General features: G+C 36.1%; 1 protein-coding gene across 1 annotated transcript; it reads left to right on the plus strand.

Annotated features, from left to right (window-relative positions):
* Positions 1-9,316: 9,316 nt before the first annotated feature.
* Positions 9,317-15,166, plus strand: LOC132082146 (dynein axonemal heavy chain 17-like). The gene is made up of 5 exons (XM_059486660.1): positions 9,317-9,353; positions 10,106-10,249; positions 11,201-11,319; positions 13,298-13,389; positions 14,504-15,166. The coding sequence occupies exons 1-5, from the start codon at positions 9,317-9,319 to the stop codon at positions 14,607-14,609; spliced, it is 498 nt and encodes a 165-aa protein (XP_059342643.1). The 3' UTR covers positions 14,610-15,166.
* The last annotated feature ends 1,106 nt before the right edge of the window (positions 15,167-16,272 follow it).

Consider the following 16,272-nt stretch of genomic DNA (forward strand, 5'->3'; position numbering starts at 1 on the left):
GTCAGTTCTGTAAGCTTTTTTTCCTGAGTGTTAAGATGCAATTAACATGCAGTTCTGGTGCAGATACAAAATCAGTTGATTCTACTTAAAAGATAGAGAATGTTTTTAAAATATTGGTTTATAGAAGTGTCTTGCAATAAAAGCTTAAATAACACTATGCTCACCAGCAGTCATGGTATATCTTTAAAATAGAATATTTATTACTGTACTTTTTAAGACACCTTTTCTTGTAATTTTCAAGATTTTGGTGTTAGTTCATTGTATAAATATCTATGAACTTGTAAAATTAGGTTTTTGGAAGGATTTGATCTCCTTTTAACACAAATTCAAGCAAAGAAGTACTCTATCATATTATGTAGTTGGCTTTACTGCCTGCTGGCTAGAGCACTTAGCTGGCAGAAGGGCAGCCAAATTCTGTCTCCTTCATTTTTACCCTGCAGCTTTGCGGAGCAGGGAGATATTGATTAAATTCCCCTTGAAGAGGGGGCTGGTGAAGCCCAGGTGTGTCCAGCTCCAGGTGCAGATGTAATGGGTGCCCTGGGATGACTCTCTTCTCCACTATCCTGATCCAGAAAGGAATTCTCCTGGCTGTGTCCCTGCCATTTCCCTGTGCTCCTGGCACCTGTGTACCCACAAGACTGCTGGGTTTGCCCAGATGCAGACCATTAGAAGGTGGGCTGTGAGCTCTGCTGGTCTCCAGGAGCTTGGATCTGCTCTGCGGCAATTTTGGCAGTGTGCTAAGGAGAGAGATTGCTGCATGTGTGAGGAATGCTTTTTTTTGGTAAGGTGTTACTTACTGTTACTTAAACAGGCAAAATTTGGGAGCAGACACAAATATTAAAGTTGTTAAAATGATAAATAACAAAAATAATTTGATAAAACATATAATAATGATACTTATAAGGAAAGGATTAGCAGAATATAGAGATTTACTGTTCCATTAGATTGGGTAAGAAGTATATTCTCTGTGTGCATACACTGATCTTTTTTGCAAGTATGTATCTTAATCTAGGTTATTAAAAACCCAGAGGAATGGTTATAAACGAGATCTAAACTAAATGAATGGCACATGCTTAGTTCATGCAGAAGCCTTGTAAAGTTGATAATGCCTTTGGACTAAAATCCTGGTACTTTTTTCTAATCTGTGGCAGAGCTTTCCATGTCTTGGGGTCAGGACTCTCTCTACTGTACTTCTGAATTTAATTGCTCCTGTTAAAATCCCTTATGGTTCACAGTAAATTCCTGCTGATCCCTGCACAAAGCTGCCTCAGAAAGGAGAAGTGAATGGCAGCAGTGACCTACTGCTGCCTTTTTTCTCTCTTCTCTGAACCAGCCTTGTCTGTGGCAGATATGGATTCAAGACACCCCTCCTGAGGTCTGTGTGCAGCTCACCCAGTCTTGCCTTTACCTCTGGAGGATTCCCTGTATGCTCAGTATATAAACACAAATTTGGTGACATGCTTGAAAGTCAATTTTAAGCTGCTCTGTAGGGTACAACAATTTGGCCAGATGTAGACGGTAAGAGGGCAGTTTTTGAGGTGATGAGTGCTTCCTTAGTGACTCAGGACAAAAGCAGCCCTTTAGCACAGTTCTGAATGAGCATTCTGCATTGTAAATTTGCTGACTTTCCAGCTTATTGCCAGGTAAAGAACAGTCAATGAATATTAGTTTTCAAGTTTGAGCCATTCTTCCTCATGCATGCAGATTTAGTGTTGACAGAAGAGGTACAGGTGAGATGCCAAGCACCAATTACTGCACTGGTTTTACTGTCACCACTAAAATATTTATGTTGCAGGTTCTTCAGAAACTATTTGCCTTTGGGTTTTACAGTCCTAATCCAGATCTTTATCAGACAATAGCTGTCATCTTACAGTTAATTTATTTGTTAGAAGCTTGAAGGTTTGTGCTGTTAAGTGCATGATATATGAATAGGGTCCACATATTTCCAGGAACAAGCCTTACATGCTTCTAGAAAGGCAGGAATGTGTTTGGCTGAAATGTGAGTGGAATTGCCTGAAAACCTGAACAGAGCAATGATCTGTTTTGTGGTGTGACTGGGGGGGTCTGATCCCAAAGAGGATCAGAGGATGCTTAGGTTTCAGGGCACAAATGTGGTCTTCTCAGACTTACTGGCTTAAATGGATTCTTGGTGAGTTAAATACGTGCACCTCTAAAAGAAAATATTTTCTAATTTAGCCACAGAACGATACCTAAATTCCTTTATTTGTCTCGGACAAGTGCAGTAGTTCATCCTGTCATGGGTTTTGTGTATATGAGTAGGCTTTTGCTGTGTATTTAAAAAAACCTCAAACAAACAAATTGATGTTAGTTAAGGGATGGATGGAGTTAGAAAGGAAGAAGATTTTTAAATACACAAGTTAATTTGATAAGCCTATTCAGAAATGCTGGGTTTTTATTTAAATGTCCACCATCGCTACTGATACTTCTATTTGTTTGTTTATTTATTTTTCAAGTGGCTTGCAACTGAAAAGAGATACAGACAAGCTGCAAAGAAAAAAATTCTCAGAAGTGATTAATGTTTAACATATTTAGTAAAGTAACAAGTGTAGATTTACATGTACATGTTGCATGTTGTTGTTTATGTTGCTAATGGAAAAAAGGAGATGTTGGAGCTTTGGAGCCAACATGAGCTTGCATTAGTATGCACCTCTATTTTCTGCCCTGCTATTATTTTTCCAAAAGTCCTTATCTGTGAACATGGTTAATTACCTTGAGTATTAATAGAGTACATCTGTGCTATAGAAAATGACTTGTTCTGTTGCCTGATACATGGTAGCCATGGATTAAGATTCCCTAATTAAATGTAACAATGATTCAGAGTCAAAAGATACTGTTTACTTAGTGAGTTGACTTCAAGTATTTGAGTAGCTGAAGTCTGATGTGCATAATAACCTTCTTAATGACACTACATAGGCATAATGTGGTTTTGTAAAAACCTGTTGAGAAGATATTTATTTAACAGGAGGGTTAAAAGGATGAAACAGTATCAAAGCAAGGGGCAATGTAGATGCCTATCCCTCTCACTATGCTTCTTAAACAAAGGTGTCCCTAGTATACACATGTATTGATTTTGCAGTGGTACACTTGCATTATATCCTAAACTGTAATTCAAACTCAAGCTGTATTTCTCGGAAAATGCTTTAGCAGCTAACTCTGTTTTTGTTTAAAAAACCCCCAAAACAACTATCACTGTTAGCAGTATCAATCATTGCTTGTTGTTTAAAACAGCGCTGAAAAATCTCAGAAGTGTGATCAGTGGCAGAGGTGAGCTGTGTGTTTAACACTACCATATGGCATCTGTCAGATTTTTCTGCCATTGGAAAAACAATCATTTTTATACTTTTTTCTCCTTTTTTTAACATTACAGGAGATTGAAGATGATTATACTGATTTTAAAGCCAAAACATTGGATCTTGACAGATATGCTGCCTCAGTTTTCTGTAGGACTTCATGACTGTTCTAGTTTAGAATCTGTGTTCAAAGCCAGTAGCCATATACATGAAACTGTTTATTTATAATTAGGAAGATAGTTTTGTTCATTGCTTAAATTACAGCTTTAGCTAAGCTATTTGTGACTCAAATGCCTTGAAATACTGACTTATATATTGCAGCTGGGAATCAAACCATGTTCTCTGATTCTATTCTTGCTTTAGTGATGTTCTGACTGCAGGTTCCTTCCAGAAGTTAACCTGTAGCTAAAGCCAGATCTAAAATGCAATTCAAGAAACAGCATAGAGTATTTTGCATTTTTCTGCATGAGGTTCAGAGAATCCATGGATGGCAGGTGTGTCCAGGCTCTCCATCCAGTGTAGCACATAGGAGCATGTATTATTCTTACACAGGAATAATAAGATAGGAAGGAACTGATTAGAAAAAGTTCTTTAATATGATTTAGGTATTGTCATATGTTGAACATAAGTGAAGTCATATTATTAAGAGGTAACATGTTATCATGTTATCTCTTTATGTTTAAAGCGGTATGTAAGTGTTCAAATGAGTGGTTGTCCTGAAAGGCACAAGGATGTGAAATCTCACACTTCAATCAGCCTTGATGAAGCCTCTAGTGGAGTATTGTGCTCAGACATTACACTTCAGGAAAAAGGATCTGTTGATATTCATTGAGGCTGAAGAAGAGAAGAGATAACAGGCATAAATCTTCAAATACAATAGAGATTTCTACATTTAGGAGGGAAGTAGTCTATTCTCTACACCCAGAACATACTGAACTTAGTTTAAAGTGTATAAGGTTCAAGTATGATGACTGAGAAAACCACTTTATGCCAAGCATAATGAATTGCTAGAACAGATTGCCAGAGGAGGTGACAGGCTCTTCATTACTGAGAAATCTTCCAGGGAGAGCTAGAAAAACCTTTTTGCAAATTGCATAGGTATAGAGGCAAACCTCTTCTTGGAGCAGGAACGTGGTCTAATTACTCTTGAAGTCACTTTTAGATGTACCTTTCTATGACACTGTATTACACTCAAACTGTGGCAGAGTATTGCAAATTAGTTGTAGGTATAAGGCAATAATAATGAATATTTAGCTACTAATTTTGAATAAATGAATTTTCCTTAGGTAGACACTTCTGGCATTGTTAGCAATTAAATTAGTGTCTTGCATTTAATGTTTACCCTGTTTCCTTCCAAACTTGTTTTCTCACTGATTTCAGACAATATATACATTATTACATCTACTCTTTCAAGAGGCTGATAACTTGTCTTAACTTTACACGTGGCAATGACAGTGGAAGGCAACTTAAAGAAATCACTTCTGCTTGCCACTTGTTTGGTAAGCTTTTACAGGAGTAGGTGCTTTTTTCTTCTCTAGAAAACATTAGCTTACAAGTAAGACTTGGAATTTTTATGAGACTCAGGAGGAAGAGCCTAGTGACTTATGAGAGAGAATATATCTGAGGGAAAAAAAGGGGAGAAAACAAGCAAGTGAGAAAAGTACAGGATAGAATTTCACTTAGAAGGTGGACTCGATCTTTGTGTCCCTTCCAACTCAGAATATTGTCATTCTGTGATTTAGAAAGTATCAGGAGTGCGGGGTATATGTATGTCTAGATCTGGAAAGCCTAGTTCCATACTTTTTAGGATCTGAGCTAATCTGTAATTCTTTAGCATTCTAGAATTCACCTGTTGGGGACAATTTGAGATCATATTTAGAAATATGTGGTTTGTTGGTAAGCACATGATGCATACCAATAGTACAGCTTGGTTCAGTGCCAGTCTCTGCACTTCAGAAATATTTTGGATGAGATTTCATGTTCAGATTATTACAGAAAGAGAACTCTACTGCCTTCTCTGATGCTTGATTTTTTTTCTCTTTTTATTTTCATTTCAAACTTTCAACAATCTTGGAAGCTTTCTGAAAAAACCCTGTCTGAGAAGATAATTAGCCCAAATTGCAGTATTTCATTGCAATTGTTTAGTGAAGAACTAGATAACTGCAAACGAACATGATGAACACATTAAAAAGGTATTGAACAACGCAAAAATAAAAGTGCATTTTCCTGCTGGTTCATAATACTTTAATTTATATTCTAATAAGTAGGGGGATTAGGAGGAGGTTATAATTAAATCATTAACAAAAATATGCTGGTTACTTTGGGAAAGCTAAAATATTCTAAAGAACTGAAGGAACAAGTACAGACATTTTGGTCCTATTTTTCATCAGAGTCCATAAAGAGTTTTATTCTTGTATGAGGACAAATTTTCAAAGATACTTATGGGGGACCCAGACATCCAAGTTGTTTGAAAACGGTGCTCTGTCCCTTCCTCTTGTCCTGATCCCAAGCAAACATGCTTTCAGGTGGGAGCACAGAGGATGGAAGCTCCAGTGAGAGCTTTAGACACACATGAATTAAATTATTGTGTAGTACCAAGTCCAACATTGAAAACTGACATAGCTAATAACATGCAAGGAGGGGGACACTAAAACTTTCCACCAGCATTTGTTCATCAGTAAAAGAAAAAAAACTGGTTGGGTGTGGGTTTTTGCCTTGCAGAAAGTCCACTTAGAAAGTCCTTCTTAGAAAGTCCAGAAAATACCTTTATTTCTTGGAAATATGTGAAGTTAAAATCTGTTGAGCAGTATGAAGATCAGACCTACAGTAAGTGGAATGTTCATGTGGATTAAATTTGTCAGTTTAATTCAAACCAAATTAGGCATAATCCTCAAAACCAACTCCTGATGGTGAATTTTGATCCTAAGGTGTCTACTTAGAACTGTAACTAAATATGTAACTGATGTTTGTCTTTGATTTCACAGTCAAAAAATGACAGTAATCTTCTAGGGTATGAAAGAGTCTTAAAATCCTAAGCCTCACATATTTTTATAGAATCATGCAATCATTCATGTTGGAAAAGACCCCTAATATCATCAAACACAACCTTGAACCCAGCACTTCCAGGCCCACCACTAAACTATGTCCCTAACTGCCTCATCTACGTGGCTTTTAAATATTCCAGGGATGGTGACTCCACCACTTCCCTGGACAGCCTGTTGTGTTGCTTGACAGCCCTTTTGGTGAAGAAATTTTTCCCTAATATCCAATCTAAACTTCCTTGCCTTTCATATCACAGGCAGCAGTAGTTTGGGACCGTTCAAATACGTTTTCAAAAGGTAGAATTTGGTGGCTGTTATGTGGTGCTGTCTTACAGACATCCTCAGCCACCTTTTTCTCTATATATTCTGCCCCACACCCCTCCCAGTTATAATTTTTATGAGTGGCAAGTGTAATTTTTCTGAATTAAAAAAAATCTGGTGAGAGGAATAGATGGGAAAACACTACAGCTATAGTGTTTACTGACACTAAAAGAAGAACTTATTAAAACATTGTTTTAAGAGCAGCATCTGCATATGAGAGATGAGAAACCTTTATTTGGTCTGTTTTGGGATATGCACTGCCAGTCCATGGTGAAATTTCTATTTCTGTGCCCATCAGGTCTAATATTTTTGGTAGGATTTTTTGATGTGTACCTTTAGGTGATTTTCTCGTTACCCTGAAGTGATTCCGATTTGAACTTCCCTTTCTTGTACTTGTGCTACAGACAAAAGCCACATGTCAAGGTATATTTTTCATCCTGATGGAATTTTTTTTCATGTGGTTTACTGATTTTTTTTTGTGGGGAGATTTGTGGAATGAGAAAGCTACTTCCAGGTCATCTTTACATATTTGAAAGTGGGTACAGCAGCAGGAGTAGAACTCGCTGTTTTACTGTGTGGAAGATTCCCAACATAATTAAAATGAAGTTTTATGTGATTATACCTAAAATAACTGAGTGTATTAAGTTCAAGTAGTTTATAATTACCAGTGATCCATGAAATGAATTCTAAAAAATTCTGGTAAAAGCTATAATATAGAGTATAGTTTTGGTGAAATAATTCATCCACTCTAATTTCTTATTTATGAGTAGATGCAGGGATATTTTCACTGTTAACATACACATTTTACTGGTGTATTTCTACCATGTGTGATTTTTTTTTTGTTGTTTAAAGAAAACGTTACTCTGTTAAATAGGAATTGCCCAAAGAACAGGATGCCATGAGGAATAGAGCTCTGTCAGTATAGCACAAAGTAATTCCTCTTCAGGTATCTGACATTGCAGTTAATCAGAAGAAAATGCACTTTACTTGACATATACTGAATTCTGGGATCAGCCCTTTTTGTCTCTGTTTTTCTTAATAAGAATGAGCATAATCAGTGACAAATGTCACTACCTGTTCTTCATGGGTAAGCAGATGGGATTCAGAGAAAGATTTAAAATGGAAACTCCTTTTCCATTTGGTGTAGAAAATCCATATGTTCATCTCAATAAGGTGATGAGGATTCTCAGAAAAACATATTTGCTTGTAATATTTCAGTACAAAAGTTAATGATATTTCAATGTACACATTAAAAATATTTGTGAGTTGGAACTTCTGAGGTTTTGCTGGGCTTTTTTGTTTGTTTTTGGGGTTTTTTGTTTTACTGGTGTTTTGGGGAGTTTTATTTGTGGGTTTGGGGATTTTTTTTCAAAATGCTGTTATAATTCTAGTGCCACCAAATTCAGGTTTCTTGTTTCTCTTCCAGTGTTGCATATGCTTACCAAAAAAAAAAAAATTAAAATTTTAAAATTCTGAATACTTTCTCATTTTCCTTTACACAGCATAATGTGCTCTTGAGTAGAATAGCCTAAAGTAGACTATTAAGTGGCTCTTTTTTAAAACCTCATGAGGGGACTTTGTTAACATTTATACAACTTTAGGAAGAAGTGCTTTAATAAGTTGAAGAGTGCAAGAACATGAATTAACTTCTTTATATGTAGCTTTTCTTTTGTGGTTTCAATGCAGAGTCATTTGTAGGCTTTTGGGTGCTTTCAGAGGCAATGCAAATGCCTCTGTACAGATAAAAAAAAAAAAAAAAAGAGGCTAGCCTCTTTGCCACAATTCTCTCAGCTTTTCTTACCTTGAATCATATATGCAGCATCCATAGATTTCACTGGCAGGTTAAGTAAGCTCAATATACCCTACAACTGTGCTTTGAGTGCCCCTTCCCTCTTCCAGCAAATCAAGAGCTTGAGATGCTGGAAAAAGAAATGTTTCTAATGTGGGAATCTATCTACAAAACTATTTGAAGTATTTATTCCAGGCTACAAGCACATGATACAATGTTGAAAAGTGCAATTGCTCAAGAAAGTGTGGGATATTCATGTTTATATTAATGTAAGGTTTTTCTTAAAATTACTTACAAATTACTTATAAATTTAGACTATATTTGAATGTTATATTTTTAATTTGATCCTAGGAGTGTTATAGTTTGGATTTTAAAAAGTTAAATACTGAAGATTTTACTATTCCTTTTGTTTTTGAAATAATAGTGGCTATGTTTTAGGATGCCCAGAGTAAAAATATCTCTGTTCCCAAGTCAACCAATTTCAAGATAATCCCAAAGCAAAACAAACTTTGTAGTTTCCTTTAGAGCTTTCTTAATACCCAGAACTTGCTTGGTTAGTTTAAGTAACTGAGTAAAAATTCAGAAATCCATAAAATCCAATTCAGAACTCAGAATTGTACATTAGAAAGCTCTACAAATCTAGAGGCAAGAGTCCAGAAAAGTCACTGTACAGGTCTGTATGGGGAATCAGTCTTGCAAAGTTCTGTTTCCCTCAAGATGCTGCCTTTCATAGGCAAGGTTAAAAATACGTGTACTAGGTCTTAAGTTTGTAATTTTGTTGGTAGCACCCCCAGGAGGAGTTGCAGGGCATCTTCCCAAAATCTCCCAGGTTCGTTTGTATGTTACCTGTGGGTATGGGTGTGTGTCTGATAGCACAAGAAAGTTGTGCAGGTATGTTTTTATCAGATACTGAAACATGAAACTGTTAACATGCTTGGTCTTTGAGTTGAATTTAGAGAAGATGGATTGTTATGTGTGTTTGAAAAGTAATGGTGGTATAGGAAAACATTTAGGCCCATGAACTCTTGCTGTAGGATGGGCTTGCCCCTGCATCCATTTGTCTGGTTTGTGGCAGGAGCTTGTCTTCACCAAATGTTGTGATGCTTTTATCTGTACTTTCTGTTTCAGAGCAGCATTGATGATTGGACTGAAACCCAGTGGAGAGAGATTAATGTGGAACAGATGGATGTGCAGCTCAGAAGGTTTGCCAAGGCAGGTTCCACAGCCATCTATTTCTGCAATTTGTCTGTCTCAGTGCCACCCCTTCCCCACTCTTCCCACCCACTTGGATGTTTTGGTGGGTTTATTACTCATGTCCAAGCCGAATGTTCTGGATCATGCTTTGTTTTGGGGGCTTTCCTTTAAAACTATTTTTCTGAATGGATTTGCAGCCCCTGTGGAGTTGTACATAAAATCACGCTGTGATTTCTCTGAGTTGAGGCAGTATGGGAAATAAAAAAAGAGGATGGGGGTTTATGGCAGACCCCTCCGGACAACAATCACTTTTACAGGAGGAATTTGCAGAGGTTCATCTGCTCTGCTCATGGACATAGCTCCAGGGGGTTGGGAGGTGCAGGAAAGGTGCTCATTTTTAAAGGGAGGGCACCTCTTTTCCTTGAAGTATTTCAATGTTTTGTTGACAGTAGCCCTGCAGAAGAAAATTCCAAAGGGACAAGAGAAGTGCAAAGTGAAAATAACAACAAAGACTCCCCAGACTATCTGCAGGATGCTACAGCTATGCCCCACAGACAGCACAGTGGTTGAATACAAAGTCTTGAACCTAACAGGTATAAAATTTCTTTTTGTTTCATATTTGTTTCATCTAGAAAGAAATTATCTCTATTGCATGCCTATTTATTAGTCTTTTAAGAGAAAAATCAAATTTCATCCTAGATGTTGTCTCCTAAATTGCTTCAAAAGTGTGAACTCCACCTACCCAGTTCTGATACTTTTTCTTTTTAGTCAAAAAAATCCCAGTGGTTTTGGTTCATATGCTATAACATGTAGAACTTGTTGGTTTTCAAAATTTTAATAAAATGCTTTTGAACCATTTTGAAAAAAAATATTGAAGGCCAATTTCCTTTTTGTTTTTCATTTTTAAGATTAAAAAACTTTGAATCTGAAAGCGTAGGACAGTGTGTAACAGAATTTTTCTGTTTGTCTTCAGTATACCAATTAATCACATACAGTTTTAATGAAAGCGCATTTAAACCTATTTTTAATGCAGGGACATCCTAACAGTATTAGCACAAAATTGTGATTTATTTTAACAAAAAGAAAATGAAAAAATAATTGACCGTTATCTTTTCAAATAATTGATAGAATTTTTAAGGTTTTTTAAATTGAATTTCATTAATCCTACCAAGTAGCCACAAAATACTGCAAATATCTCCATCACTCCCCAGGGTTTCTAGTCTCAGATACTAAATCTGTATCTTGCATCAGCTGCAGCTGTGCAAATAAACTTACCTTTAGTGTTATGAAGTACAAAACACCAGAGTACAAGACAAAACAAAGAAAAAGAACCCTAAACCTGTAACAGCATCAAGAACTGTTTCTGCTAGGCTGATTAAGTCCACACTTCGGTGGCAAATCTGAACATGTATCTGGTATCTAGAGTACATTTAACTTATTTAATTGTGTTTTTTAGTTAGATTCCATTTGAACACTTAGTTATATGCTTATGCTGGACTTTTTCATCGTCTTAATTTGCTTCCTGCTATCTCTTTTCTTTACAGGTTGGGCTTTCAGGAGCAGAAGACCTTCTCAGACCTTCTGGGACTCCAGTTTCATAAAGGTAGAAGATAAAGTCCAAAGTGTAGTTATCAATGCTGTGCAAGAGTTGAGTACTGAAAAGGTGAGAGATGTACTTTTTTTTCCCTTCTGTTTTTGCAGAATAGCATGTAACAAACTATTTGTTTCAAGAAATTAATCATAGACCTGAATATTTTCATGTGACTTCTCTAGGTATCAAAATTCACAGCCTAGCAAAATGAACTTCTTATCTGTGGTATAGTTTACCGTCACTGTGAATTACATATAATTTAATTAAATTCCTCAATTCCCAATATGAAATGTGATATATATATAGACAGATGTTATTATTGTTCTTATTATTCCCAGACTTTGGAAAAAATCAGCCAAACATGGACTGCCATGGAATTTTCTTACCAAAAGTGTAAAAGAATAGAAAATCCTTTATTAAAGTTCAGTGAACACCTACTTGAAACTTTAGGTAATAATCAAATAAGAATTTAATTATTAGAAATATTATTATTGTATCAATATTGTTCATTCCCTTAATGTACTTGGCAAGGTGAAACTTTTTCTTCCTGAATCTTAATTGCAGATTTACATTTTCTCCAGATGTTAGTAATGGGAATTTACATTTATGCTGTGTAATTATACATATCCTAAAAACATTCTTGTCTCCATGTAGGACTTAAAAAAAAATAACAACTTTCTAAGCTTGTAATTCCTTAAATTTTTTGAAAATCGTTTAATAATATACTGTCCATTTTCAGTGTTTAGTGATGTCTTCTCTTATGATATACAATAACAACAATTACAGGAGAATTTGTTAAGCTCTTGTCAGCTTTAGTTCCTCTGTTTGATAAATAATTTTGATTTGTGCAGTTTTTTCTGTGGTTTTTTTTTTGTTTTGTTTTGTTTATTTGCTTTTCTAGTTTCAGATACAAGGGATTCTGAAAAGTAAATTTGTGGTATATTTAATTGAATAAATGAAAGGCTGGCAAAGTAAATTAGACATGGCTGATTCTGACATTTCCCTGTGGATAGAATTTCAAGGCATGCGGTATCTTCATCAGAGTCATTATCTGCCTTGTTTTCCTTTCACATGGACTGGAAGCTGCTGGTGTCACAATTTGAGACAAAGATCTGTGTGTCATTCCTTCAGATGTCTTTAATATCTTCTTTTACTTACTCTTTGTTAGCTTTTTTTTTTTATTTGTGTGGAGGCACATAGAGAAACGATACTGCTGAGGTGCAGAAATCTTCTCTGCAAAGTCCCTATCATTTAGGAAAGTGATGGTAGAAATACAAGTTTAAGATCTGTTCTTTATTAATGGCTAAAGGCAATTCCAACAAGCAACATAAACCCTTGAACTGACACAAAGCATTATGCCTTAATTGTTCATTCTGACCAAAAAACGTCACTGAACCCTTGCACAGTAAAGGTGATAATTTTGTGTTGCCAATATAACTGTAATTCAATCCACAGATCTAGTAAAAGTCCTCACCATGTACAATTCTGAAAATCTAGTATAGGATGATATTCCATAGGGAAATTCTGTGCTTGAAATTTCAAATATATTTCTAATTGTTTAAATCTGCAATTTAGAAACATTGACAGCAACATGGTTCATTATATGCTAAAAAAGTATTTTTTGTACAAGCTGAGGACCCTGTTAAGAGCAATGAAATGATTTGTGGTGTTTAACATGCATAAGTTTCTTCATGGTGCATATTGAAAAAGGCATTGACCTTGCATGAGCAAAAATACTCTAAGTTAATAATTCTGCTAAAATCTGTAATTTTTATCTTGTTGAAGAGTTTTAAGATATCATCAGTGGTATTTGCAATTCTCTCTGTTCATTTTACTTTTCCTTCATATTCAGTCTAAACACTGTCAAAATAGGTGTTTGTGGCTTTAAATTTTTTTCTTTTTCCATCTAAGAAATAGAACTTAAAACAAGCTGATTAGGTGTGTTCTTCCAGCTCTTTTTCCCATGTTTTTATTGTCCCAGTTTAGTAAACCATATGAAGTAGAAAAAATAAATTTGAGAGTTGAAATACCTCCCTTTCTTTCTGTACAGCAGTGGAAGACTGACATAACAAATAAAGAAAATATGGTGGAAGCTACAAGAAAGCCAAAGGTGTATGAAAGCTCTGAAGCTCTGCAGCAGAGGTAAAATTTCCAGTATGATTACAAACTGTTCCAAAGTGTAGTCCTGCAACAAGCAGGAAATGAGAGCTGTCAGATTGTTTCCTTGTTGTGCAGGTATGAGATGTTCCAATGATTTTTTGTCATTTGTTCCTATTTGATATACCAGATTTCTACTGCTTGTTACATGACCAGCTCAACTTGAGGCATTGGCTCATTATTTAGGGATGGCATGATGTCAGAATTGTCAAATGTGTTCAAAGTATGTTCTGTTTGGATCAAATTCACTTTTTCCCTATCCATACTCTGGGAGTCCTTCTTTCACACCTGCAACAGGACGTGGTGGATTTGTGCAGCCAAAGTCCTCCTTCCACACACTCGCAGGAATGCCTTGAACTCCCCACCTGCATTCACCCTTCCTGGCTTTAGAGGCAGCCATGTTTAGAGTCAGTCTTTCTTTTTGCAGGAAAATGTTGCAATAAGAAGTTAGAAAAAAACCCCCAAACCAACACAAACCTGTTTCTTGAGACATGACTTTTATTCTGAGATACCAAGCTAAAAGCTGGAGTGCGTCAGTCAAACATAATTTAATCTTTTGATCCTTAATTGTTCTTGTGTCAATACCCACGTGTTTTCATGTTTTTAACTCTTTGTACATCAAAAATAATACATGTATCTTTTTAAAAAGTGGTTTCTTTCCTCCTCCACTCAACTGATTCTTATTTACTTTGTTACTTGTTGTTTTGGTGGTTTCTTTTTTTAAAATTTATCTGCACATTACTGCCCTGTTAAGTTAGAAATTTTTTTCCTCATCCTTTACTTGCTAAGGTTGGACTCTTTGGGAGGTTGAAGAGGAGTTTCCCCTGCCTAGACTTACCTTTTGGGGAGACTTTTCTGGCACAGTTCCATTCCCCTAGTTTCCTTAGTCTGAATTAAATTACGTCCCCTTTCATTTTCTGGAAAGGAAATGTAAAAGTCTTGCCACCTTCTCTGTTCCTTACCGCTGTATTCATTGTTATTATTTTAAATCAATAGTGGATTATATTGTTCTGTTCTAATGTTTGGTCTGACTTTTACCTTAACTGGGAGGGAATTCCTGGCTTTAAGCTGATCATTAAAATCTCTGTCTCTTTTTCAGACTCTCTTTTTGTGAAGAAGCTTTGGCTGTATACTTAGAAAGCAAGCACATGCTTTTTCCTTTCTTCTGTTTTGGTTTTTCAGCAGACTTGCTAGACATCCTTTAAAGAGGAACACAGCCAAAACAGCTGAGCCTCTTTGTGTATTAATGTACTTCATTTTCTCTACAGAAAGGGAAGTTTTCCAGCTAACCTTGTGAGCTGATAATATCATTGAATTGCACTTTTGTTCTGAGCAAATTTCTGATTTACTTTGAAAATAGGAACATTTTGCCTAAGGAAGGTAGCAAACGTTTTTTTTCTCCCAGCTAAGATGAGTACAAGGTGTTCATCAAGAAGAGATGAGAGACAAGTTACAAATCCTGATCTGTTTTTCTGGAAATTTAGCCACATGTAAGTTGCATTTATTTGGATTTTTGGGTTGTAGGTTTGCAGGAATTAGAGATGGAAAAAGGTCAATGAGACCATCAAATATATTCTTCTTCTAGCATGGATTTTCAGGCAAGCAATGCATAGTGACGATAAGTGAGACTGGAAGATCTATGGTGTCTGGTAGGCTGTTACTGACTGAGCTGCTGCCCCTTGCACACAGAATGTTTTGTAGCTATCCTTCTGTGTTCCCCAATTGAACAATGATCTCCTAGGTTTTGTGACACCCATCTGTATAAAAGCACAGGCACTTTGATGTATTTCATTCATACTATGTTATCTACGTGCCAGATGATACTCCTGGCCTCAGTCTATCCAGCCACAGCCATCAATTCTCTCAGTGCTACAGCTTTAAGTGTGCCCCAGGCAAAACCTTTTTGAAGGGCTGTGAGTTGTAACTCAGAGGAACTGATGCTTTCAGAGGTGATGAAGGCTTGAATGTGGAGCCTTTTCAAACATGATGGTATGCCCTTATAGATTCTCCACATGACTAAATCTCTGTGATTTGTTTCATCCACACACAAGGCCAGCAAGCAAGTCTTCTGTTTTGGGTGTCAGGTGTAGAGCGTGCTGGTGTATAGACAGTGATGTTCGAGTTCCATGGTCTTTGGAGAGATGTGTATCTAGAAAAGGCATTTAGACCTTAATAAGGCCCTTTGTAGAATAAGTGTTAGCCATAAATAATGACAATTTCAAGATTTCTCAGTTTTATATTGAGCTCTGTCCTTCAGACTCTTCTGACAACTGACAGAAGTGTAATTAACTCCTTTCACTGATTTATCATTTTGGCCCAGCTTTTCCCCATAAAAAACCTTGTGTGCTGTAATCATGCAACAGTCAGAGAGTCATCCACTTTAACAGAGGCATGCATTAGTGTGATTGACACAAATCTAATGTAAATTGTTTCCTTATATATCTGGTATTTTTGGATGCAAATAGCCCATCGTCTTACCAAACTTTTTGACAATGCTGCTGATCTTAAATTTCAAGAGAATACAGAGGAATATATAAATATTGCCCTTGGGAAATACAGACCAGAAAAGGAGCATGTTCTGTTCCATGACAAATGTAGATCTAATGATCAGACATGTTGAGTTATGTGAAATCTCCTTCATGAATTTTGCTGTCTTTGACATGTAGATTAAATAGACACTTTCAATTGCATTAACTGTTCCTTTTAGTTATATAAGTTTGGAAAAAATAATAAATTATAATAAACCCAGAACATTTTGTTACCCAATATTGTGTCATTTACTATAATTTAATAAATTGTCTATCTTTCTCTTGTGCATAAAATGGTTTTATAAGACGTGTAGGCAGTCTACTGTTTGGAAGTAACGAA

Source organism: Ammospiza nelsoni, chromosome 1 (genome assembly GCF_027579445.1).
Source record: "Ammospiza nelsoni isolate bAmmNel1 chromosome 1, bAmmNel1.pri, whole genome shotgun sequence".
NCBI lineage: Eukaryota > Metazoa > Chordata > Aves > Passeriformes > Passerellidae > Ammospiza > Ammospiza nelsoni.

What these genes read in the sequence shown, in the direction of transcription:
- LOC132082146 (XM_059486660.1), top strand. Translation starts at nt 9,317, where the DNA reads ATGGGTGTGTGTCTGATAGCACAAGAAAGTTGTGCAG. An exon ending in AGCACAAGAAAGTTGTGCAG is followed by an intron (nt 9,354 to 10,105) that starts GTATGTTTTTAT and finishes TTTTGTTGACAG; the next exon opens with TAGCCCTGCAGAAGAAAATT. An exon ending in CAAAGTCTTGAACCTAACAG is followed by an intron (nt 10,250 to 11,200) that starts GTATAAAATTTC and finishes TTTTCTTTACAG; the next exon opens with GTTGGGCTTTCAGGAGCAGA.